At 35.7% G+C, this 24,285-nt stretch overlaps 1 protein-coding gene across 2 annotated transcripts in view; it reads left to right on the top strand.

Annotated features, from left to right (window-relative positions):
* Positions 1-22,471, top strand: part of BRINP3 (BMP/retinoic acid inducible neural specific 3) — a 419,892-nt gene extending 397,421 nt beyond the window's left edge. For both annotated transcript variants that reach the window (XM_007191167.2, XM_028168753.2), the window contains one exon: positions 21,233-22,471. In XM_007191167.2, the coding sequence (XP_007191229.1) occupies positions 21,233-22,349 (1,117 nt within the window). In that variant the 3' untranslated portion in view covers positions 22,350-22,471. The remainder of the gene's footprint in view (positions 1-21,232) is intronic.
* Positions 22,472-24,285: the final 1,814 nt, after the last annotated feature.

The raw sequence follows: 24,285 nt of genomic DNA, 5'->3' as shown, positions 1-24,285 counted from the left end.
TTCATCTTGTTCCTGCAAGGGTGGAGTTACCTGGTAATTACTTCTAGCCAATTCACCTATCTTTTTTTTTTTTTTTTTTTTTTTAATGGCTAAAGTATTATTATTTTTTCTTTTTTTTTTTTTCTTTTTTTTTTTTTTTTTCCACACACACACACTGTATTTTATTTTTACAAGAGATAAATAGACTGACACCAAGCATTGTACATGGATGACCACAACAAAAGCAACAATGATTGCAATTACCAAACATGAAACACAGTTATACTATGTCATAATATTGACATTCAGTCCAGTAATCCTCCACTGTAACAGCTCCTTTACTTTGCAGTGAAAATTGATTTGTATATTCTTTTCCTCTGAGTCCTTGTGGGATTTTTTTTTTTTAAATTCAGACAGAAAGTCACAAAAATTATACTCATCCTCATCAGTTCACTCAGTCCCATGTAATTAATTTCTTTTTTTTTTCATCTTGATCTTTTGTTAGCACTTTTATGAGTTCATCAGTTTTTCATTAGAGTTCTGAAAATGCTTATTCATTCAGTTCAGCAGTACAGTCAGTTACCAGAAACCTGTACTTGTCAGAGTCTTTTCCATGAATTTCTTGAAGATGAAACCCTTTTATAGGAACATATTTGCAAAATCATCAGAGTACACCCAGAACTGTCTGTAAATGACAAAAGACTTAAAAATGACCATGGTTAAAGATTTGATGAAAGTTCATAATAATGCAGTTGACAAGAAAAGTAGTTATTTCTGAGATATACATTTTAAAGTAATAACTAGGATTATTACTTATAACATTATACCAGAACATATAAGATTTTTAGACGTTTCCTGTAATGTCTGAAACATTTATATTAACATATTTCCATACATATTTCCATACTAATACAAATATAAGATTTTTAGAAATTTCATGTAATGTCTGAAACATTTATATTAACATATTTCCATACATATTTCCATACAAATACAAATATAAGATTTTTAGAAATTTCATGTAATGTCTGAAACATTTATATTAACATATTTCCATACATATTTCCATACAAATACAAATATAAGATTTTTAGAAATTTCATGTAATGTCTGAAACATTTATATTAACATATTTCCATACATATTTCCATACAAATACAAATATAAGATTTTTAGAAATTTCATGTAATGTCTGAAACATTTATATTAACATATTTCCATACATATTTCCATACAAATACAAATATAAGATTTTTAGAAATTTCATGTAATGTCTGAAACATTTATATTAACATATTTCCATACAAATAACCCAATGATAGTTTAGTATTAGTTGTTTTGTTTGTTTTTTTATACTGCAGGTTCTTATTAGGCATCAGTTTTATACACATCAGTGTATACATGTCAATCCCAATCGCCCAATTCAGCACACCACCATCCCCACCTCATCGCAGTTTTCCCCCCTTGGTGTCCATATGTCCATTCTCTACATCTGTGTCTCAACTTCTGCCCTGCAATCTGGCTCATCTGTACCATTTTTCTAGGTTCCACATACATGCATTAATATACGATATTTGTTTTTCTCTTTCTGACTTACTTCACTCTGTATGACAGTCTCTAGATCCATCCACTTCTCAACAAATGGCTCAATTTCGTTCCTTTTTATGGCTGAGTAATATTCCATTGTATATATGTACCACATCTTCTTTAGCCATTCATCTGTTGATGGGCATTTAGGTTGCTTCCATGACCTGGCTATTGTAAATAGTGCTGCAATGAACATTCGGGTGCACGTGTCTTTTTGAATTACGGTTTTCTCTGGGTATATGCCCAGTAGTGGGATTGCTGGGTCATATGGTAATTCTATTTTTAGTTTTTTAAGGAACCTCCATATTGTTCTCCATAGTGGCTGTATCAATTTACATTCCCACCAACAGTGCAAGAGGGTTCCCTTTTCTCCACACCCTCTCCAGCATTTGTTGTTTGTAGATTTTCTGATGATGCCCATTCTAACAGGAGTGAGGTGATACCTCATTGTAGTTTTGATTTGCATTTCTCTAATAATTAGTGATGTTGAGCATCTTTTCATGTGCTTCGTGGCCATCTGTATGTCTTCTTTGGAGAAATGTCTATTTAGGTCTTCTGCCCATTTTTGGATTGGGGTGTTTGTTTCTTTGATATTGAGCTGAATGAGCTGTTTATATGTTTTGGAGATTAATCCTTTGTCCGTTGATTCATTTGCAAATATTTTCTCCCATTCTGAGGGTTGTCTTTTCATCTTGTTTATGGTTTCCTTTGCTGTGCAAAAGCTTTGAAGTTTCATTAGGTCCCACTTGTTTATTTCTGTTTTTATTTCCATTACTCTAGGAGGTGGATCGAAAAAGATCTTGCTGTGATTTATGTCCAAGAGTGTTCTTCCTATGTTTTCCTCTAAGAGTTTTATAGTGTCCAGTCTTACATTTAGGTCTCTAATCCATTTTGAGTTTATTTTTGTGTATGGTGTTAGGGAGTATTCTAATTTCATTCTTTTACATGTGGCTGTCCAGTTTTCCCAGCACCACTTATTGAAGAGACTGTCTTTTCTCCATTGTATATCTTTGCCTCCTTTGTCATAGATTAGTTGACCATAGGTGCGTGGGTTAATCTCTGGGCTTTCTATCTTGTTCCATTGATCTATGTTTCTGTTTTTGTGCCAGTACCATATTGTCTTGATTACTGTAGCTTTGTAGTATAGTCTGAAGTCAGGGAGTCTGATTCCTCCAGCTCCATTTTTTTGCCTCAAGACTGCTTTGGCTATTCGGGGTCTTTTGTGTCTCCATACAAATTTTAAGATGATTTGTTCTAGCTCCGTAAAAAATGCCATTGGTAATTTGATAGGGATTGCATTGAATCTGTAGATTGCTTTGGGTAGTATACTCATTTTCACAATGTTGATTCTTCCAATCCAAGAACATGGTATATCTCTCCATCTGTTGGTATCATCTTTAATTTCTTTCATCAGTGGCTTATAGTTTTCTGCATACAGGTCTTTTGTCTCCCTAGGTAGGTTTATTCCTAGATATTTTATTCTTTTTGTTGCAATGGTAAATGGGAGTGTTTCCATAATTTCTCTTTCAGATTTTTCATCATTAGTGTATAGGAATGCAAGAGATTTCTGTGCATTAATTTTGTAACCTGCAACTTTACCATATTCATTAATTAGCTCTAGCAGTTTTCTGGTGGCAGTTTTAGGATTCTCTATGTATAGTATCATGTCATCCGCAAACAGTGACAGTTTTACTTCTTCTTTTCCAATTTGGATTCCTTTTATTTCTTTTTCTTCTCTGATTGCCGTGGCTAGGACTTCCAGAACTATGTTGAATAATAGTGGTGAGAGTGGACATCCTTGTCTCGTTCCTGATCTTAGAGGAAATGCTTTCAGTTTTTCACCATTGAGAATGATGTTTGCTGTGGGTTTGTCATATATGGCCTTTATTATGTTGAGGTAGGTTCCCTCTATGCCCACTTTCTGGAGAGTTTTTATCAGAAATGGGTGTTGAATTTTGTCAAAAGCTTTTTCTGCATCTATTGAGATGATCATATGGTTTTTCTTCTTCAATTTGTTAATATGGTGTATCACATTGATTGATTTGCGTATATTGAAGAATCCTTGCATCCCTGGGATAAATCCCACTTGATCGTGGTGTATGATCCTTTTAATGTGTTGTTGGATTCTGTTTGCTAGTATTTTGTTGAGGATTTTTGCATCTATATTCATCAGTGATATTGGTCTGTAATTTTCTTTTTTTGTAGTGTCTTTGTCTGGTTTTGGTATCAGGGTGATGGTGGCCTCATAGAATGAGTTTGGGAGAGTTCCTTCCTCTGCAATTTTTTGGAAGAGTTTGAGAAGGATGGGTGTTAGCTCTTCTCTAAATGTTTGATAGAATTCACCTGTGAAGCCATCTGGTCCTGGACTTTTGTTTGTTGGAAGATTTTTAATCACAGTTTCAATTTCATTACTTGTGATTGGTCTGTTGATATTTTCTGTTTCTTCCTGATTCAGTCTTGGAAGGTTATACCTTTCTAAGAATTTGTCCATTTCTTCCAGGTTGTCCATTTTATTGGCATAAAGTTGCTTGTAGTAGTCTCTTAGGATGTTTTGTATTTCTGCGGTGTCTGTTGTAACTTCTCCTTTTTCATTTCTGATTTTATTGATTTGAGTCCTCTCCCTCTTTTTCTTGATGAGTCTGGCTAATGGCTTATCAATTTTGTTTATCTTCTCAAAGAACCAACTTTTAGTTTTATTGATCTTTGCTATTGTTTTCTTTGTTTCTATTTCATTTATTTCTGCTCTGATCTTTATGATTTCTTTCCTTCTGCTAACTTTGGGTTTTGTTTGTTCTTCTTTCTCTAGTTTCTTTAGGTGTAAGGTTAGATTGTTTACTTGAGATTTTTCTTGTTTCTTTAGGTAGGCTTGTATAGCTATAAACTTCCCTCTTAGAACCGCTTTTGCTGCATCCCATAGGTTTTGGGTCGTCGTGTTTTCATTGTCATTTGTCTCTAGGTATTTTTTTATTTCCTGTTTGATTTCTTCACTGATCTCTTGGTTATTTAGTAACGTATTGTTTAGCCTCCATGTGTTTGTCTTTTTTACGTTTTTTTCCCTGTAATTCATTTCTAATCTCATAGCGTTGTGGTCAGAAAAGATGCTTGATATGATTTCAATTTTCTTAAATTTACTGAGGCTTGATTTGTGACCCAAGATGTGATCTATCCTGGAGAATGTTCCGTGTGCACTTGAGAAGAACGTGTAATCTGCCGTTTTTGGATGGAATGTCCTATATATATCAATTAAATCTATCTGGTCTATTGTGTCATTTAAAGCTTCTGTTTCCTTATTTATTTTCATTTTGGATGATCTGTCCATTGGCGTAAGTGAGGTGTTAAAGTCCCCCACTATTATTGTGTTACTGTCGATTTCCTCTTTTATAGCTGTTAGCAGTTGCCTTATGTATTGAGGTGCTCCTATGTTGGGTGCATATATATTTATAATTGTTATATCTTCTTCTTGGATTGATCCCTGGATCATTACGTAGTGTCCTTCCTTGTCTCTTGTAACATTCTTTATTTTAAAGTCTATTTTATCTGATATGAGTATAGCTACTCCAGCTTTCTTTTGATTTCCATTTGCATGGAATATCTTTTTCCATCCCCTCACTTTCAGTCTGTATGTGTCCCTAGGTCTGAAGTGGGTCTCTTGTAGACAGCATATATATGGGTCTTGTTTTTGTATCCATTCAGCCAGTCTATGTCTTTTGGTTGGGGCATTTAATCCATTCACGTTTAAGGTAATTATCGATATGTATGTTCCTATGACCATTTTCTTAATTGTTTTGGGTTTGTTTTTGTAGGTCCTTTTCTTCTCTTGTGTTTCCCACTTAGAGAAGTTCCTTTAGCATTTGTTGTAGAGCTGGTTTGGTGGCGCTGAATTCTCTTAGCTTTTGCTTGTCTGTAAAGCTTTTGATTTCTCCATCAAATCTAAATGAGATCCTTGCTGGGTAGAGTAATCTTGGTTGTAGGTTCTTCCCTTTCATCACTTTAAGTATATCATGCCACTCCCTTCTGGCTTGCAGAGTTTCTGCTGAGAAATCAGCTGTTAACCTTATGGGGGTTCCCTTGTATGTTATTTGTCGTTTTTCCCTTGCTGCTTTCAGTAATTTTTCTTTGTCTTTAATTTTTGCCACTTTGATTACTATGTGTCTCGGCGTGTTTCTCCTTGGGTTTATTCTGTATGGGACTCTCTGCGCTTCCTGGACTTGGGTGGCTATTTCCTTTCCCATGTTAGGGAAGTTTTCTACTATAATCTCTTCAAATATTTTCTCTGGTCCTTTCTCTCTCTCTTCTCCTTCTGGGACCCCTATAATGCGAATGTTGTTGCGTTTAATGTTGTCCCAGAGGTCTCTTAGGCTGTCTTCATTTCTTTTCATTCTTTTTTCTTTAGTCTGTTCCGCAGCAGTGAATTCCACCATTCTGTCTTCCAGGTCACTTATCCGTTCTTCTGCCTCAGTTATTCTGCTATTGATTCCTTCTAGTGTAGTTTTCATTTCAGTTATTGTATTGGTCATCTCTGTTTGTTTGTTCTTTAATTCTTCTAGGTCTTTGTTAATCATTTCTTGCATCTTCTCAATCTTTGCCTCCATTCTTATTCCGAGGTCCTGGATCATCTTCACTATCATTATTCTGAATTCTTTTTCTGGAAGGTTGCCTATCTCCACTTCATTTAGTTGTTTTTCTGGGGTTTTTTCTTGTTCCTTCATCTGGTACATAGCCCTCTGCCTTTTCATCTTCTCTGTCTTTCTGTAACTGTGGTTTTTGGTCCACAGGCTGCAGGATTGTAGTTTTTCTTACTTCTGTTGTCTGCCCTCTGGTGGTTGAGGCTAAGAGGGTTGATGGGAGGCTCTGGTGGTGGGTAGAGCTGACTGTTGCTGTGGCGGTCAGAGCTCAGTAAAACCTTAATCCACTTGACTGTTGATGGGTGGGGCTGGGTTCCCTCCCTGTTGGTTGTTTTGCCTGAGGCAACCCAACACTGGAGCCTACCCGTGCTCTTTGGTGGGATTAATGGCAGACTCTGGGAGGGCTCACGCCAAGGAGAACTTCCCAGGACCTCTGCTGCCAGTGTCCTTATCCCCACGGTGAAACAGAGCCACCACTTGTCTCTGCAGGAGACCCCCCAACACCAGCAGGTACGTCTGGTTCAGTCTCCCCCAGGGTCACTGCTCCTTCCCCTGGGTCCCGATGCACACATTACTTTGTGTGTGCCCTCCAAGAGTGGGGTCTCTGTTTCCCCCAGTCCTGTCACAGTCCTGCAATCAATTCCCACTAGACTTCAAAGTCTGATTCTCTAGGAATTCCTCCTCCCTTTGCCGGACCCCCAGGTTGGGAAGCCTGAGGTGGGGCTCAGAACCTTCACTCCAGTGGGTGGACTTCTGTGGTATAAGTGTTCACCAGTCTGTGAGTCACCCACCCAGCAGTTATGGGATTTGATTTTACTCTGATTGCGCCCCTCCTACCGTCTCACTGTGGCTTCTCCTCTGTCCTTGGACGTGGGGTATCCTCCTTGGTGAAGTCCAGGGTCTTCCTGTCAATGATTGTCCAGCAGCCAGTTGTGATTCTGGTGCTCTCGCAAGAGGGAGTGAGAGCACGTCCTTCTACTCCGCCATCTTGGTTAATCTCCAACAATACTTATTCACTTAATCAAAATGACAATAAAATATTTCAAAGGCAAATATAGGAAGTTATAACAGATTACTTAAACAGTGAAGAAATTTACAATCTGTTATCAAAAGCAGATAAATATCCCAAGAAGTCTTGTCCTCTTAACAGAGAGAAAACCAAATTCTACTTTTGCACCACCTTACCTTTAATATTAAAATTTATTTACTCAAATTTATTCTAAATTAGCCAGTCCTGACCACACATTAAACTCTTTTCCCGTCGTCTCCTTTCCACAAACCTTCTAAAACTTCCTTTTTTACCTTCAGATTGTCTCTTTTTGTCATTTTAGCCTCTTTTTAGGACAAAATTACTTTCTTTTCACTTTACAAAATGCGTTTCCATTCCTTATACCTACTTTATTCCTTGCATACAAAGATGTTTTACTTTTTAATTTTTAGTGGTTTTAATTAAATGTTTTAATTAGAAATCTTAACCTTTAAAACCTTAATTTCTAGTGAAAACTAAGAAGTAAGCAATTATAAACTGTCTTTTACATTAGCATTCTGTAGAATGATAAACTTATAAATACTATTCATAATTTCAAAAACATGTACTTTCTTATAGAAAATGTCTCAGTGTGGCACCAAACATATTTATTAATAGTCATAAATAACTTTAGTTTCTTTGTAAGAGCCTATGCTCAGTAATTAATGTTTCAGTATCTTATTTTATTTGGGAATCTAGATATTCAATAAACTTCCATCATTTAACTTAATTTAGCAAAACTCTAAAGTTTCAAGTTACCAAAAGTCTGGAGAAACTGTTTTTAAGTAGACCTACCATAAAACATAATTATTCTTAAAGAGTTCACCTAAAAGCTCTTACTCCATTTATGTCTATTTAATTCACTTGTTCCCAACAATTATATTTAGATTACCCATGAAAACTTCATGAGACATTGGACCAAGCCATCCCCCCATCCCCCCTCTTTCTGTTATGTTTCTGGTAATTTATGTAAGCACTTATTTTCTCTTAAGTTATTAAATAGAACTCATTTACAATTAATTTTGGCAATACCACCCAAAGGTAGAAACATATTTATAATGTATTGATACATACACAGAGATACATACATCCAGATAGACACAGAGATCTCATAGTTTCCATTTTTAAAACTTAGTTAAGAATCAGGTATTACAATATAAAACTCACTAGTTTATGAGTAACAATTAGAATAAGTTAAATTTACTTGTTGAAGTTTGAAAGGCCTCTTTTCCTTTTTTTATTTTAACTTAATCTCAGGAATTGGAGATGGTCTAGGTCAGAGTTCAATGACCTGTACGACATTTACATCTCAAAGGCCCAGTGAGGGAAATGCAAGCCTCCTAGAAGGACTTTTGTTCCCTTAGCATCAGAATTTTGAAAAGATGTTTTATCAAGCTGGCTTTCTTTAACTGCCTGCACAAAAGCCAGTTTTGGAATGCTAAAAGAGCTCCATCTTGGCCATTTCAAGGCAAGATATTCTTAGTTCCCAATAAAGTGAGCACTTGCAAGAATAAGCTCCATACGTATTGTGTTAGTTGGTGATTGGCTATCTGACTTCCCTCTGTCTTGTTCAGGAGTCTTTATTCCTCATTTTAAAGTTGGTTTGTCAGGATAAAATTAGTATTGAAAACTGCGTGGTAGGCAGTTGTGCTGTTTGTGAGCTTAACTCCTGTACGTATTGCCCTCGAACTGAATTATTTCAGCAATTTTATGTCTCAGTTTCTGGTTTCTCCCTCTGGCAGTCTAAAACCACCATGGGTGCTTGGAGCAATGGATGGCAAATCCCTATGTGTGCATCCCTAGACAAGCGAGTTTTTTTAAATTAATTAGTGGCTTTCCCTATGAGAGTGCTGCAGGGTATGAGGACTTGCCTCCACCACTCCCATAAATTTCTCAGTTGCTTGAGAAAGCTGTACCGATCCGGAAGAGCTGTGGCTCTTATCTTTGGAGCTGAAAGCTCTCATATGGTATCTTCAATTTATTCCAACTAACCTTGTTTAAAATAGCCAATTCTAACAAAGGTGTCAGATCAGCCTCCTACCTAATAACCCAGTCCAAACCTCCTCAGTGTCTTTCAACTGAGCAAAATCTTGTCAGTGTCTTTCAGCTAGGAAATCCAGATGCCTCTTCTTGAACTTAAGTCCAAGGGAAACCTAGTCCTCATGTCAAGGCGTTTAGCAACCACTGAATAAAGCCCAGGATTGTCAGCCAAGATGGGAGATCCGAGACCAGGAGAGACTCACCCAATTCATCTGGATTCACCAAGGAGGTGGATGGGCATAAGGGGCCCTTGTTGGTACCAAGGATCCAGATCTTTGTAGAGTTCAGGTGAAGGAGAGCAGTCAGCTCTGAGTCCTTCATGGGTGTCAAAACTGTTGACTGAAAAAAAAAAAAAAACCCACACACACAATGTAAGAGCTATGAGTTGAGTTTTATTTAGGGTCTTACTGAGGACTCTCAGATAGCCCTGAGGAACTGCTCCAAGGAGATAAGAAGAAGTGGCCGGATATATGTGATGTTGGCTAGGGAAAACATGCAGTCAAACCACATCTCAATAAAAGGTTACTGCTTGTCATGAAGATTAGATATCTCCATTAATAATTTCAGTGCTTTTCTGTGAATGGAAAGATGCAAGAATCTGGGTTCATTTTTACTTTTCTGAGAGAACTCTAATTATCTAAGGGACCTGTTTTTCCAAAGCACAGAATGCCTTATCCTGTTTTTTGTCCTGAATAATTAGAGGATTAGGTTTTATTTTAATAGGTAAAATTGCAATTTGAATAAACCCATCTTTGCTGGAGAAATATCTGGCAGTTTCTTTGTTTCAGGTCAACATTTGTCTGTAAATACCAATGATGTAGGCTGTCTCGGGATCTGTTTCCATCAATAGCTTTGTCTCTTTGCTATGAATGACATTTGCTTGCTTGTTCACAATTCTCATAACTACAGATTTTTATTGGGTATTGTAGATGATAGTATATATTGACTCTGAAGTATGTTATTTTATTGGAATAATGTTGATTTTTAACTTGGCAGGCAGTTTTATTATTTGTTGACTACATTGTCTTTGCAGATATTTGGTTTAACATTTTATTACAGTGAGTCTGTCCTAGTTCAACACTTAGTTGAGGGCTAATCTTTAGTCTTGTGACAGTCTTTACTACAAAGACATGGCTTTTCTGGTATTTGAATGTGTTTACCAAAACACTCTAATTTGGAGATATCTAAACTGCTAACACTGTCTCATCTGTGATAGGCAAGAAATACAGCCTCTATTAAGCACTGCAGATCTTTCAGCTTTTGCTTTCTGATTGGCTCCTCAAAGTTTGTCTCACAACTGTAGAGTTTAGGTAGGAGTCAGTCATGGATTTGAAGGGAATTTGTTCAGGGTTTTCTCTCTTCTTTGTTTGCTTCTTTCAGAATTATTTCCCTCAATTTCCATCTTCTCTGGCAACTCCCCATTTCCATTCTGCACACATCAAGCCTTTAAGAATGTTTCTGACTGAGTTTCATCCTCCGCATGTTGCCCAGATTGGGGAGTGCCCTTAGGGCAAAACCAGAGGACTGCAGCTCTCAGTTTCTCCATTGGGGCTGCTCCCTTCCTTTAGGTTAAAAACTCATTTAGCTTTTGACTGTTTTGGACTTTCTGTAACTCCTTTAACTAGTGGTTCTTTCTATTTTGCTCAAACTTTATAACTTATTGTTGGGAGGGTTAATTGAAGACAAGCTACTCTAGTATTACTGATTTTCAACTAAAAAAAGAAAAACTGAAGGAATTTTTATTGGAGTTGCATTAGATATAGAAATACATTTGTGGAGAATTGATATCTTTCCTAATGAGGCTTTCTATTTGTGAATATTGTGAATGTAACTGCATTAATTTACTTATGCTTCAATGTCTTTTAAATTTTTTTAATACTTTTATGTTTTGTTACCTCTAATTTTTGTTATTTATAACAAAAGTTTGTTACATATAACAAGAACTACACGTTAAGTATGACATGAATAGGTATGTATTTCTATTTATTTAACCTTCTTGGAATTTTTTGTGCTTCATGAATCTCAAGATTTATGTATTTTATCGATTTTGAAGAATTCTCACTTACTATAATTTTATATAGAATCTCCCCTATTTTCTCTGTTTGCTGCCTCTGGAACTCTGATTAGGTATTTGTCAGTTTTTGTAACATAATCCTCTAGATATATTTTATATTTTCAATCTCTTTTCCTCTCTGTGGTGTATATTCTCAGTATTATTATCTCATTTATCTTTAATTCAACAATTTTGTGCTCAGTTTAGCTAATCTGCTGTTTTACATTTTAATAAGGTTTAAATTAAAATCATCATCATCACCATTATCATGTTAGTTCCTTTGTTTTTTCAGATTTGTTTTGATAACCCCTGGTGCCTCTCTCATGTTTTACTTTACCTTGAAATTATTTAAATATGTTCCTGATAATTGACTTTAATATCAAATAATTCCAATTTCTGTAGTCTATGGTGTTAAGATTATGCCTTTTGCACATTTTTAATCTTGGGACCCTGATTCCTCTTTCTTTTTTTTTTTTTTTTCTACTGTGAGTTCATGGTCAAAATAATTTCACCTATATTGATTCTTCAAGTCCTTCATAAAATGTAAAGGATGTGCATTCCTTTAGAAAGTATATATTTCATTTTGCCACAATAAAACAATTTGGAGCACTTTAAAATAAGTCATGATTTTCATTGATGTTTTTGAATTTTTAGATTATGTACTTTCTGCAAAAAACTTTGAATTTGTAGATTATGTATTTTCTCTTCTACTAACAGTGAGGTCAGGGCAGGCACTCATTTTGCTCTCTTCCTTTTCTAGGCCTTTTTGTTTGTTTATTTGTTTGTTTGTTTTGTTTTTAAGCTGACTCTTTCTTTAAGTGCATAGTCTCAGTCTTCCCAGCTTCTTAGAGCAGGTCTCCAGTTCAACTTCTTGCCCTTCAGGTGTCCTGGACTTTGTTTCCTATACCCAACACAGCCACCAAAACCTCTAGATCAGGTACACCCACATCTTCCTACATATTTACTCTTTTAGTTCAATTTCAGCCTCTGAAATTTACTCCATATTTTTTTCCACATCATAAATGCATTTAAAAATTTTTTGCCAGAATTATTTGGCATTTTGTGTTGAGGAGTTTTTAAAAGTATTTCCTCTGACATTTTTCCATAAACATAAATCCATAATTCAATTTTGCTTTAGCAATTTGGTTTAGCGGGGTTGCATGGGAAGAAATTTTGCTAGTCTCTAGGGATTCCAATGAAACGACATTCATTTTCTTCTTTCTGAGGAGCCTCTATTACAACTATGAACACTAACATGTAAAAAATTATAGATATTATAATGAATGGTATACTTTAGTTGAAATAATGAAATAAGAATCTATTAAACAATAATATATGGCTGTACATGGCTTAATTACAAATATGGTAATATAGATAAATAATATACTCATTCAAAGAATTAAGTTGTTGTAAGTAGGATTATTAAGAAAAACTATTTACAGTAAAAATGATTCAATTTGCATCTTGAACTGGCTAAGCAGAGGAGAAAGGACATTCAACTCTGTAACAAGAAAATTCATTGTGATTGAAATTGAGCTGGCGTATTTAGGGAGGGGAACAGGGAGAGCCTAAATGGAAAACATACTTTATAGAGTACTGAAAGCTAAGTGTTGTCTGATTGTAAAGGGTTTTAAAAGTTAGGCAAAATATATATTTTATATGAAAGATATTGGGTGCCATGCAATAAGAAATAGATCAATTTTAGGAGATTAGCTTGGAGGTACGCAAATGTAATAAAATGACAAAAAGAGCAGGTACAGGACCTCCAGAAACCAAGTTTTACTTTAGTTGAGACAGGAAGGGATGAGTCATCATTGTAGATAACAATCATGGTTGTATTAGGAGAGAAGAAAATGAGTTCAGAGACATTCAATTTGGAGAGATGCTTATCACACAAATGCAGGCATAACATAGACAGTTCATACTATAATTGTGTTCATGGTTATATGACTAGAGGGACATTGAATTTGGACAAATTATATTTTCTTTATTTAATTGAAAAATATGCTTTAGATATAAATAGTATCACTTTTAGAAATGTATTAAAATTTGATTAAATTATTTAAATGATAGTTTAATTTGTTTTCAAGTTTTCAGTGCCCAACAAGAACATTTTATTGTATTTTTCTAAATTGATGAGAAATTGGTCATGAAATATACTTTAAAGAAAAACAGAAATTATGAAAATAAGACAATTTTTGAAAATGTTTATCACTCACTGGATATCAAGAAAATCATATGAAATGCTAAAAATAATAAATACAACCAAGGACATTAACAATTTAGCCTTGAATTTGCTTCTTTAGTTTCTCTTTTTTGTTCATTAATTTATTCATTCATGTCAAATTTATATTTAGCTTGAAATATTAGGGTCAGAGATGAACAGATCTGTGAAAGATAAAATAAAATGGTCTCTTCATAAATTTTATTTTAAAATATTCTATTTATATTGTTTAGATTTTCAGATTTGGATTCATCATACACATATTTTAAGACTAATAGGTTCAAAAGGTTGTAATAGGAAAACTTAAGCATAAACACTGTAAACTGATTTAGGTATGTTATGATAATAAAATGGTGAAGTAAACAAATATATCTTTTCCCTCACAGCATGTATAATGTAATGAGGGATACAGATGATTGGGTAATAATGACTTGGTATAATGAATATTATGGTGGGTGAAAATCAGGATGTTATAAAAGCACAAAGGAGAGACCTGATTTACTCATATTTGCAGAGTAATTGCATTTGTGTCAATATTCCTCAATTACAATACTTAATAGACTGAACTTGCACATAATAAATGCTTTTCAAGTCTTTTTAACTTAACATCTGATGTGATTTAGTGGGCAAAATATTTCGATTTTTGGTAATCTTTGGAGGAAAATTAGACATGGACTCTATTTCTTTTTTTTTTTTTTTGATGATATATTCCCTTTATGTCCAGTAAAATAATTGTGTTCTTCATGTGCCTCACATTTCATACCCTGAATGTTGACTTTTTCTTTTCATATTTTATAAGTAGAAGGAAGACATATCTATTGATTTTTCTTGAACTGTAGCACAGTTAAATGCAGCACAGATGTGGACAAAATGTTTCAGTAGCTCTTTAAGAAGTAAGCAGATTTTTCTGTGTACACCATTCAACCAAATGAATTACAGATTAGTTGGACCGAAGCTTTTTGGTTTGATGTAGTTCCACTTATTACTTTTTTGCTCTTGTCTTTTGTGCTTTTGGTGTCATACCTCCCAAATTGTTGGGAGTAATAAAGACCAGGATGCACTTTCAGTTCTACCACTTACCAGCTATTTGACCTTCTGTAAGTTCTAATTATCTAAGCTTTTTACAGCTCATGTCCTTAAATATCGATTGGGATAACAAGGGTCCTTACTTCAAGGAGTAGTGAGAATTGGGAGAATTAAATGAGATAATGCCTGTAAAAAAACTGTGCACATGAGAAAACCTCAGTGAATGTTACCTCGGCTAATATTATCTTTAAAATACGACCTACATCTTCAACTGCTTCACTCACTTTTTCATTGTCGTCCTGCAAGCCAAAAGTTTTAGTAGATACTTGAATTCAAGTTCATAAAAATAAAATGTGTATGTATATATGCATCTATAGGTTTATAGATGTGTATCTATATACACATGTGATACATATACATACATATGCTTCCTTGGGAGACTCATAACCAAGGGACCTTTCACAATGATATTCTTTTTCTTGGGATGTGATACAGTCTTGGTCGTGTTATCAATAACTAGGTCTATTTGATAAAAGTGAAATGCAGAGATAAAGAGGAAGATTATGCATGTAATACACAAATTGTTGAAGATAAAATGAAAATTTCCATTTCCTGGAAGAAAATAGCATTTGTAATAAAGAAAGCACATATGATGCTATTTCTTTAAAAGATAACAATAGTAATAACAGTGATCATAAGAATAAGCATTTCCATTTATTTACCATTTATTCTGTGCACAGGCACTCTTTAAGGGCTTTTCCAGCAATTGTGCTTTAATTCTTACAACAACCTATATTTTATTCCCATTTTCCATATGAGTTAAAGGAAACAATATTCAAAGTTGATAGTTTAGCTCCCAAAAGTGGATTGAAGCCAATATAGTGGGCTGTCACTCAAGTGCCTAATTTTATTTAATAATTAAAAGTTATTTTATCTTTGATGCTGTCCAGCATGAAAATAAGTATTTTTTTTCCTAAAGTCATTTGTTAAGCATTTTTCCTCACTATTCAACACACATTATAAAAAAAATGGACTTGCTTCTCTGAGTCTGTCTTCATTGTAATACTTAATAGATATATAACTGAGAAAGTCATGGAAATTCTGAGCCTCAGTATTTTTCAAATTTTAAAATGGGTTTAAGTTTTACAAGTTACTGTGAAGAATTAAAAATAACGAATACAAAGTGGCTGGCCCATGATATGAGAGAAATTCACTAAATAGTTAATTATTATTACTGTAACACAGTAGAATTTATTACAGTAGGCTTTAGTGTTTGGTTTATTCTTCTGTGTATGTGTATGCCAAAAATTTCTATTGCAGGGTTTGCAAATATAGCATACACGGTGGCCCCAAGGCCTCAAATGCATGTTAATTCAAAGCCGTCTGCTGCTGCCCTCTTCTCTACAGAAATTTTAACTTTTCCCTACCTTCTTCTGGACATATTCTTACAGCTTGATGGCTAAATGGTATTGAAAGAGCCCCTAATAGTTGTTTTGGTTGTTAATTTTCATGCATAGGAAACTTACAGCTTCTATGTACAAAACATTTCTCCAGGACTGCTTATTTTATTTTATTATTTTGTTTTATTTTAGCCCTGAAAAAAAACATTTTATTAAAAGTACATCAGCTTTACCTGATATTTAAAATACTATTGGTATAATACAAGGAGAAAGATGGTTGCTAAATATACAATCGACTTCTGGCTAAATCTCTTTACCACTCTTTACTGCACATAGAATAAATTTAAAACCTAAACAATGCTCTGCCTGATCTGGCCACTACTTACTGCACAGTCTAATATTGCACTGATATTCTCTTCACTCCAGCTGTAGGGGCTCTCATTTAGTTCCTTAAAACAAAACCTTTCCTACCTCAAGTCTTTTGCAAATATAGCTCTCAGTGCAATGCTCTTCGCTTTGCCAAGACTGGTTTTTTCTGTGGGACTGCATATTTTAAAAAGAGCTTCCTGAGCCTTACTCCTAGGGGTTCTTATAGTACATCTGGGGTGGGGTCTAGGAATCTGTTTTGCCAATCCCATTTAACATTGTCGACTGAAAAAAATGCACAATCTGAGAGCTGTGAATTAGTTTTTTGGGGGGCCAAATGAGGACTATAGCCTGGGAGACAGCATTTCAGATGGCTCTGAGAAACTGCTCTGAAGAGGTAGGGGGAAAGGTCAGTGTTATATATGATTTTAGTGAAGGGGGGGGTGTACACACAGTCAAGCACACATTGTGGCAGGCGCTGTCTGCTAGTCACGAGGAGCAGATGTCACCATTAATGATTTTAGTGCTTTTCTGGATATGAGGAGATACAGGAATTGGGCTCATAAAATCTTCTCCTGAAAGTATCTAACTATCTGAACGCCTGTTCTCCAGTTTTTCCCAGAGCACAGAGTGCCTCATTCCCGATCTCCACCTTGAACTCCTTTCAGAGGGTGTTGAAGGACAGCAGCTGCAGTGGCTAGTGACTTAATCCTTGTAGAACCAGATGGCAAGTGCCATCTGGGATGGGATTTGTTACATCACTTCATCCTGACAACAGATCAACAGGTGAACTCAGGGTTAGCCATTGAGGTTCAGAAAGCTGTACACATTCCCCAGGGTCATGCAGAATCAAGATCTGAACCAATGTTTCTTTGAATTCTAAAACTTTCACTCAAAGTTAAAGAGGCTAAGCAACTTGTCGCAGGTCATCAGGTGAAGTCTGACCTAGAAATCCAGTGTTCATTCTCCCAGTCTAGTGCTCGTTCGACACTCACATAACATGTGTCATGTGGAGAAGAGCAGATTTTCAATACATAGAGAATATTACAGATTAAACAGAGACAACTGAACTTAATGTGTGTCTAATCTTCTCAACTTAGTTTGCTACCTGATTTTTCAAATAAAGACAGGCTGTAGGCTTTTTAGCTAATTATATTTTTTCCAAAAGTTTAACTTAACTCTGGAAGGTATTTTCCTTTCTGTAACACTATCATCTTAAAGCTTTTTTAGAAATTATTTTCAAGTGCACACTTACTTCCTGATGGAAAAGGAGTTCCTACACCCCTTGAATTGTTCTGTATCATTGTCATTCTCAAGTCAATGGCTTTAATACTGTCTTCCCCTAGTTTCTTTCTTCTGTTCTTCTATAATCTGTATAGTTCCTTCACTTTAATTTCTTTCTCTCTCCTTCCCTCCTTACTCCTTCTCTCCCTCCTTTTTCCTTCCTTTGTTTAGTAAATATTAATTGAAGTGTTATCAAGTAGATGTCAGGAACAAGACCACATGTTTGATAAAAAGAAACAAACCTACCTGCCTGCCAGGAGTTCATCTTTCAACATTACATCCTCTATCCTAGCCCTAGTAGATCCTAAATAGTTTATGTGAATAAAAGTTATATATGAGAATAGAAAATGTAGCATTATTTTGTTTTAATACTTAGGTATAAAAGGAAAGAGTTTAAAAAAAAATACTTGCTACCACCTAATTTTAATGTTGAAGACATTTCTCTTCAAAAAAAATGTTTAGATTTAAAAAGAAAAAGTTAAATTTTACTTTGTCAGGGAAAAAAAAAGTGATCTTTTGGGTAAGTGAATAATCCATGTACAATCCTGAAATTTGCTCTGTTTTCTATTTTTGACCACTGCCTTCACCAAGATTTTACAAGGAGTAAAGACTAATTATCGAAACTTGTTCCTTTAACAATCTATTCCCTACTTGTGAAATGCACTAAAACAGTCAAAAGGTAGGTACTGGGGGGAAGGACCAGAAGCAGCAAGGAAGAAGACCCGCGTGTTAGCTCTTCTGTCTCAGGGAACAGGAGCTTTGAGAGCACACCAGGTTATCAACATTCACACATGGCAAGCTGAAACCCCCGAAGCTGGGACACATTCCTTCAGTAATGCATCTGCGGGCACGTGAAAAGGATTGGAAAAGACTGAAAGCTAGAAAAGCCATCGCTTTTCTAAAGTGTCCAAATGAGTCTTTCTATGGTGCCCTAGTTTTGTGAGCTCTGCCTTCAGCCTTAGGTCTATTATTTCATTTTTTTATTTGTCCTTATGATTTGGAAACATGATGAGAGCTTACAGTGAGAGATGAATTGACTCAGGGAATTTATGCTTTGGTTCCAAGGAAGAAAATATAATTTTCAATCCAGAGAGCATATATATTTTATATGCTTTATAGTAGATAGATATAAGTAGAACTACAGAAAGAGAGAAAGAGGAGAGAAAGGGAGAGAGAAGAGAAAGAAAGAAAAAGCAAGCAGGCAAGGAAGCAAGCAAGAAAGAAAGGAAGGAAGAAAAGGAAGAAAGAAAGAAAAATGGAAAGAAAGGAGGGAGGGAGGAAGGAGAAGGAGAAAGACAGAAGGAGAGAAAGAGAAAGAAGGCAAGAGGGAGAGAGATTAATTCATTGAGAGCATATTGATGAAATAAATATATCAGTAACTGCAGAAAGAACAAGTCAGCAATAATTTCTATATTCTGAGACTGAATACAGAAACAATGAATCAGGCTCTTTCCTCAACCAGAAAAAGGAAACTTTTTGCACATTTATTCTGCAGCAAGAAAACAAGGAACCAGAGGAGAGGAGGAGAGATACTCATATAGAGATGATGGCTCACGAAGTGCCAATCATTCCTATTTCACAACCCCTGGGCATCCTCCTGAGAGAGTTTTCCTGAGAACTTATTTTTAAAGTATCTTGAGAAAGTTAGAAATGAATTTTATAGGTGTAGTGTCCCAGTCAGTGTTTTTCAGTGTAAGAAATAATTAAGAGGAAAATGTTTCATGTTTTGGTTGGGTTTGATTTGGTTTTACCTTTTATTCTGGGTCTATAGAAAACAGTTGCATTTAGGGAATCTGGAAAAGAAAGGTTTTTTAAAATATATGTTTACTAAGATTTTTATATAGAGTTAATTGTGTGCAAATGTCAAAGTGTATGTTGTGAAACCCCACTTCCTACAACTTGGGAGTTAGGTCTTCAAAACTGTATTAAATATGCAGTTTAGGGCTTTAAATTTCACTTAAAAATATGCTTATTGAGAAAATGTTCCTTTAATTCATCTATGCCTTTGATCTAATATTCATTAAGTATGAGAGGCATTCTGCTACACATGGGATATAAAGCTATAAGCAAAGCATATATGATTCTGGCAAGCTGAATATTATATTTAATGGGATAAATGGAGTATAAACAAGTAAGTACACAATATAACATTTTAAGTGGAAAAAGGCACTATGAATAAAAATAAGTAAATGTTATGAGAGGGAATTAAGGAGTTATTTAATTTATTTGGAAAAACAGGGAGGAGCTTACTTTAAAAAAAAAAAGTGTTATATTGCAAAGGGGAATGAGCAGAGACCATAAATGAATATACAAAAATGAATATATAGCTCATATATTGTTCTGAATGTGATAATAAATTGTTTTTATTGATTATTTACACAGATTAATACCTGTATTTTACCAGCACATACAAATTCTTTAAAATGGCAGCAGTGTAATAAGTCTAAAGGATTGAGTACAATATATACAATTTGTAGAAAACCTCATATGTACTGAATAATGAACACTGGAAAGGCATAAGAATACCAAAAAGAGATACAATTTTTAGTGTGTACTGTGACACATGCTCTATACAATTGTCTAAACACATGCATCCAGTCTGAGCCTACTTCTCACAAGAACTCAATACGGAAGATATCACTAACTTGGGCCATTCAACTTTTCCATGATCATGCAGCTAGTATGAGAAAGCAGCAAGATAAAAACAAAGAATTATCTGATTACATGGCCACACGCTTTTCCTTCATTATTTTATTGAGATTTTAAACACACTAAAAGAGTTTGAATAATGTGGGAAAACAGGAAAAGTAAGATCTTAAATTTGCATCATGATTAGCCTGATTTCTGGATATAAATAATGTTAATGATCCAAATCAAACACATTCAACTAACACACTTAACCCTTATTAAGAGAACTTGTAGTTGGTTTTAATGAGATATTTTCAACAGTTTTCTTGAGCAGACCATAAGGATAAAAATCAAACATGTTTTAATAATATTTTCCCTCTCAGTGGGTACTTGTTCTTTCAATGTTGATGAAACCCTAGGATTTAAATCCATTGATTGACAATTTAAAGTTTCTTGTTTTTCTCTCATTTTTATTTCACTTTCTATTTAGGCTTCCTGCAGCATTAGTGCTCTGTGAAACTAAGAGTGAATGAATGAACAATCGTCATTCATACACTCTAATTCTACTCTAGATATTTGATGATAAAACCATTTTTATTTCCCGTTGTTGGGTATCATTTCAATACTATAACCAGCCCAATTAGTCACAGTCAGCTTCCAACTACACTAGTGAGATGACATGCAATGTCTTCAGAAGGTATTTCATGTAGTTTTCCAGTTCAAATCAAGTGTATCTATCGTTAATCTTGTACAATGAACGAAAAAATATATACATAATTTATATATACATAATACTTAAATATATGAATATTATATGTGTATATATCTTTCCAATTATGGATTTTTTTTTTAAATATCACAGTTAAATAACTGACTGGGAAGGACCTAAGAACGTGATAGTGCAGCTTTCAAACCTAAGGTAACTTGATTGCAGGACACACAAACACAAATGCCTTTGTATTTATACAGAATCCTTTTGTTTTCTGTTCTTAGAACCTCAACCTATTGGCTCACTCGCATCCAGTCTTTTCTCTACTGCAATGAGAATGGGCTCCTGGGCAGCTTTTCAGAAGAGACACACTCGTGCACATGTCCCAACGACCAGGTGGTCTGCACGGCCTTCCTGCCCTGCACGGTGGGCGACGCGTCCGCCTGCCTCACCTGCGCCCCTGACAACCGCACCCGCTGCGGCGCCTGCAACACGGGCTACATGCTCAGCCAGGGGCTCTGCAAGCCCGAGGTTGCCGAGTCCACCGATCATTACATCGGCTTCGAGACCGACCTGCAAGATCTCGAGATGAAGTACCTGTTGCAGAAAACGGACAGGCGACTAGAGGTCCATGCCATCTTCATCAGCAACGACATGCGCCTCAACAGCTGGTTCGACCCCTCCTGGCGGAAGCGGATGCTCCTCACCTTGAAGAGCAACAAGTACAAGTCGAGCCTGGTGCACATGATCCTGGGTCTCTCTTTACAGATTTGCTTAACTAAAAACAGCACCCTGGAGCCGGTGTTGGCCGTTTATGTCAATCCCTTCGGAGGCAGCCACTCTGAGAGCTGGTTTATGCCTGTGGATGAAAACAGCTTCCCCGACTGGGAGCGGACTAAGCTGGACCTCCCCCTGCAGTGTTACAACTGGTCGCTGACTCTGGGGAACAAGTGGAAGACATTTTTTGAGACAGTGCACATCTACCTGAGGAGTCGCATCAAATCAAATGGCCCCAACGGCAACGAGAGCATTTACTACGAACCTCTGGAGTTTATCGACCCTTCCCGGAACCTGGGTTATATGAAAATCAATAACATTCAAGTGTTTGGCTACAGCATGCACTTTGACCCGGAAGCAATTCGGGACCTGATTCTGCAGCTGGACTACCCCTATACTCAGGGATCCCAGGACTCAGCACTTTTGCAACTTCTAGAGATAAGAGACCGTGTAAATAAACTCTCCCCACCCGGTCAGCGTCGTCTAGATCTTTTCTCTTGCTTGCTTCGTCATAGACTCAAGCTGTCTACTAGTGAGGTGGTGAGGATCCAATCTGCTCTGCAGGCGTTTAATGCCAAATTGCCAAACACAGTGGATTATGACACGACCAAATTATGTAGTTAACCATAAATGTCAAGCACAACCCAAAATCTTGAAGGAGTTTTTACAGTGCTTTTGTGGAACGGTTTATGTTTGGAAGAGTAAATTTAAATTGTCTTTTCAATATCTGTCTTATATCAGTCAATAACATTGGATGGCAATTTACACACATGAACTTGCTGACAATGAATATATTATACTGCAGTTTTGGTTTCTGAATGAAATAAATACTGACACCAGTCTAGAAGACATTCTACTTTTTACAATAAATTTCATTTGTAATTTTATATGTTCCGTGGCAATGCTTTTGTGCATTACATCCTCTAGAGGGAACATAAAAAGATACCAATAAAATTTTGTAGCTGAACAGTTATTAAAAAGAAGTGCTGTGGGATTCCTTTTTTCCATGAAATGAGTTCTATTTTGATATAGCTTGTTAGAACCTGGGGAAAATTCCCCAAGATTTTTTAATTGAAACACTTGAAGGTCCCTTTCAACAGACTGTAGGGAAAACTCAACTAGGTAGAATGCTTAGCATTCAGTTGTATTTTTATGGTTAACAGCAGAATGGCAGTGCTTTATTATCTATACTTATAAACCATTCCTAGAGACACCATCATTATTAAAATAAACAGATAAACTTATTTCACAGCTAAATATCAGAACATTTTGGCAAACATACAGAAAAGGCAGTGTGATTATAAGCACATCGTGGAGAAAGTAAACCCTTAATTTCCTTAGCAACTTGCTTTGTCATTCTCTTTCTACATTCTAACAACCAACAATCAGCATACCCTGCACAATCATTTTCATTTCAAGTGCTGAAAACCTAGTTATTCCAACACTGTACCAATGTCAGTAAGATAACATTTCTAGAATTCACAAATTGTAATGTGTTGGTGTAAAATAAATGATCAAATAACTAATTCAAGTGTAAATAGACATTTTCTTTCCTCTCAGAGAAACTAGTATTACTAAAGTATATTTTGAATAGCAAACTCTTTCAGTACAAACCAGTTTTAGTCCAAATTTTTGGTTTGAAATTCCCATATTACCCATAGTGTCATATCAGATAATTCATACTTTTTTATCTGTGAATTTAAATTGCATTTTTGTTTAGATATATGGATGTATCTGTGAAGTGTGGTTATGATATTTATTACTCAGCTCTTGTTTAAATATTTCATAAACATTTCTTGTAATGTAAACAAATGCACTGTCCAGCCCAGCTTTCCTGTTGAGGTCATGAAGTCATTCCTCAGGGCACAGAGTAGGGAACCTATGACATGAATGAAAAGAGTAAGACTGATGATGAAAACATCACACCCACATTCTGGATTCTTAAGCTGTTTGTTTTATTTTATTTTATTTTAAAATTTATTTATTTATTTTTGGCTGCTTTGTGTCTTTGTTGCTGCGCGTGGGCTTTCTCTAGTTGCAGGGAGTGGGAGCTGCTCTTCGTTGTGGTGCGCGGGCTTCTCATTGCAGTGGCTTCTCTTGTTGCGGACCACGGGCTCCAGGCGTGCCAGCTCAGTAGTTGTGGCACACGGGCTCTAGAGCACAGGCTCAGTAGTTGTGGCGCACAGGCTCTAGAGCACAGGCTCAGTAGTTGTGGCGCACGGGCTTAGCTGCTCCGACGCATGTGGGATCTTCCCGGACCAGGGCTCGAACCCGTGTCCCCTGCACTGGCAGGCGGATTCTTAACCACTGTGCCACCAGGGAAGTCCCTTAAGCTGTTTGTTTTAGATTCCAAAGCATTTTAAGAGAAGTTAGTTCAGACAACAAATACTTATTCAATCTACCATATGTACAGCATAGTTCTTCCACCCAGTATCTGGATAACTGCTTTTCTTTCTTTATTCACCTGATTTTTTTTTTTTTTACCTTCACTATTATAGGTAATTTAATTGAAAATATACACGATTATTTAACACCATCCTTCTGATATCATAATAAATAT

The sequence above is a fragment of the Balaenoptera acutorostrata genome, chromosome 1 (assembly GCF_949987535.1).
Source record: "Balaenoptera acutorostrata chromosome 1, mBalAcu1.1, whole genome shotgun sequence".
Classification (NCBI taxonomy): domain Eukaryota; kingdom Metazoa; phylum Chordata; class Mammalia; order Artiodactyla; family Balaenopteridae; genus Balaenoptera; species Balaenoptera acutorostrata.
Note: the sequence above shows the minus strand (reverse complement) of the source record. Positions and strands in the feature narration are given on the sequence as shown.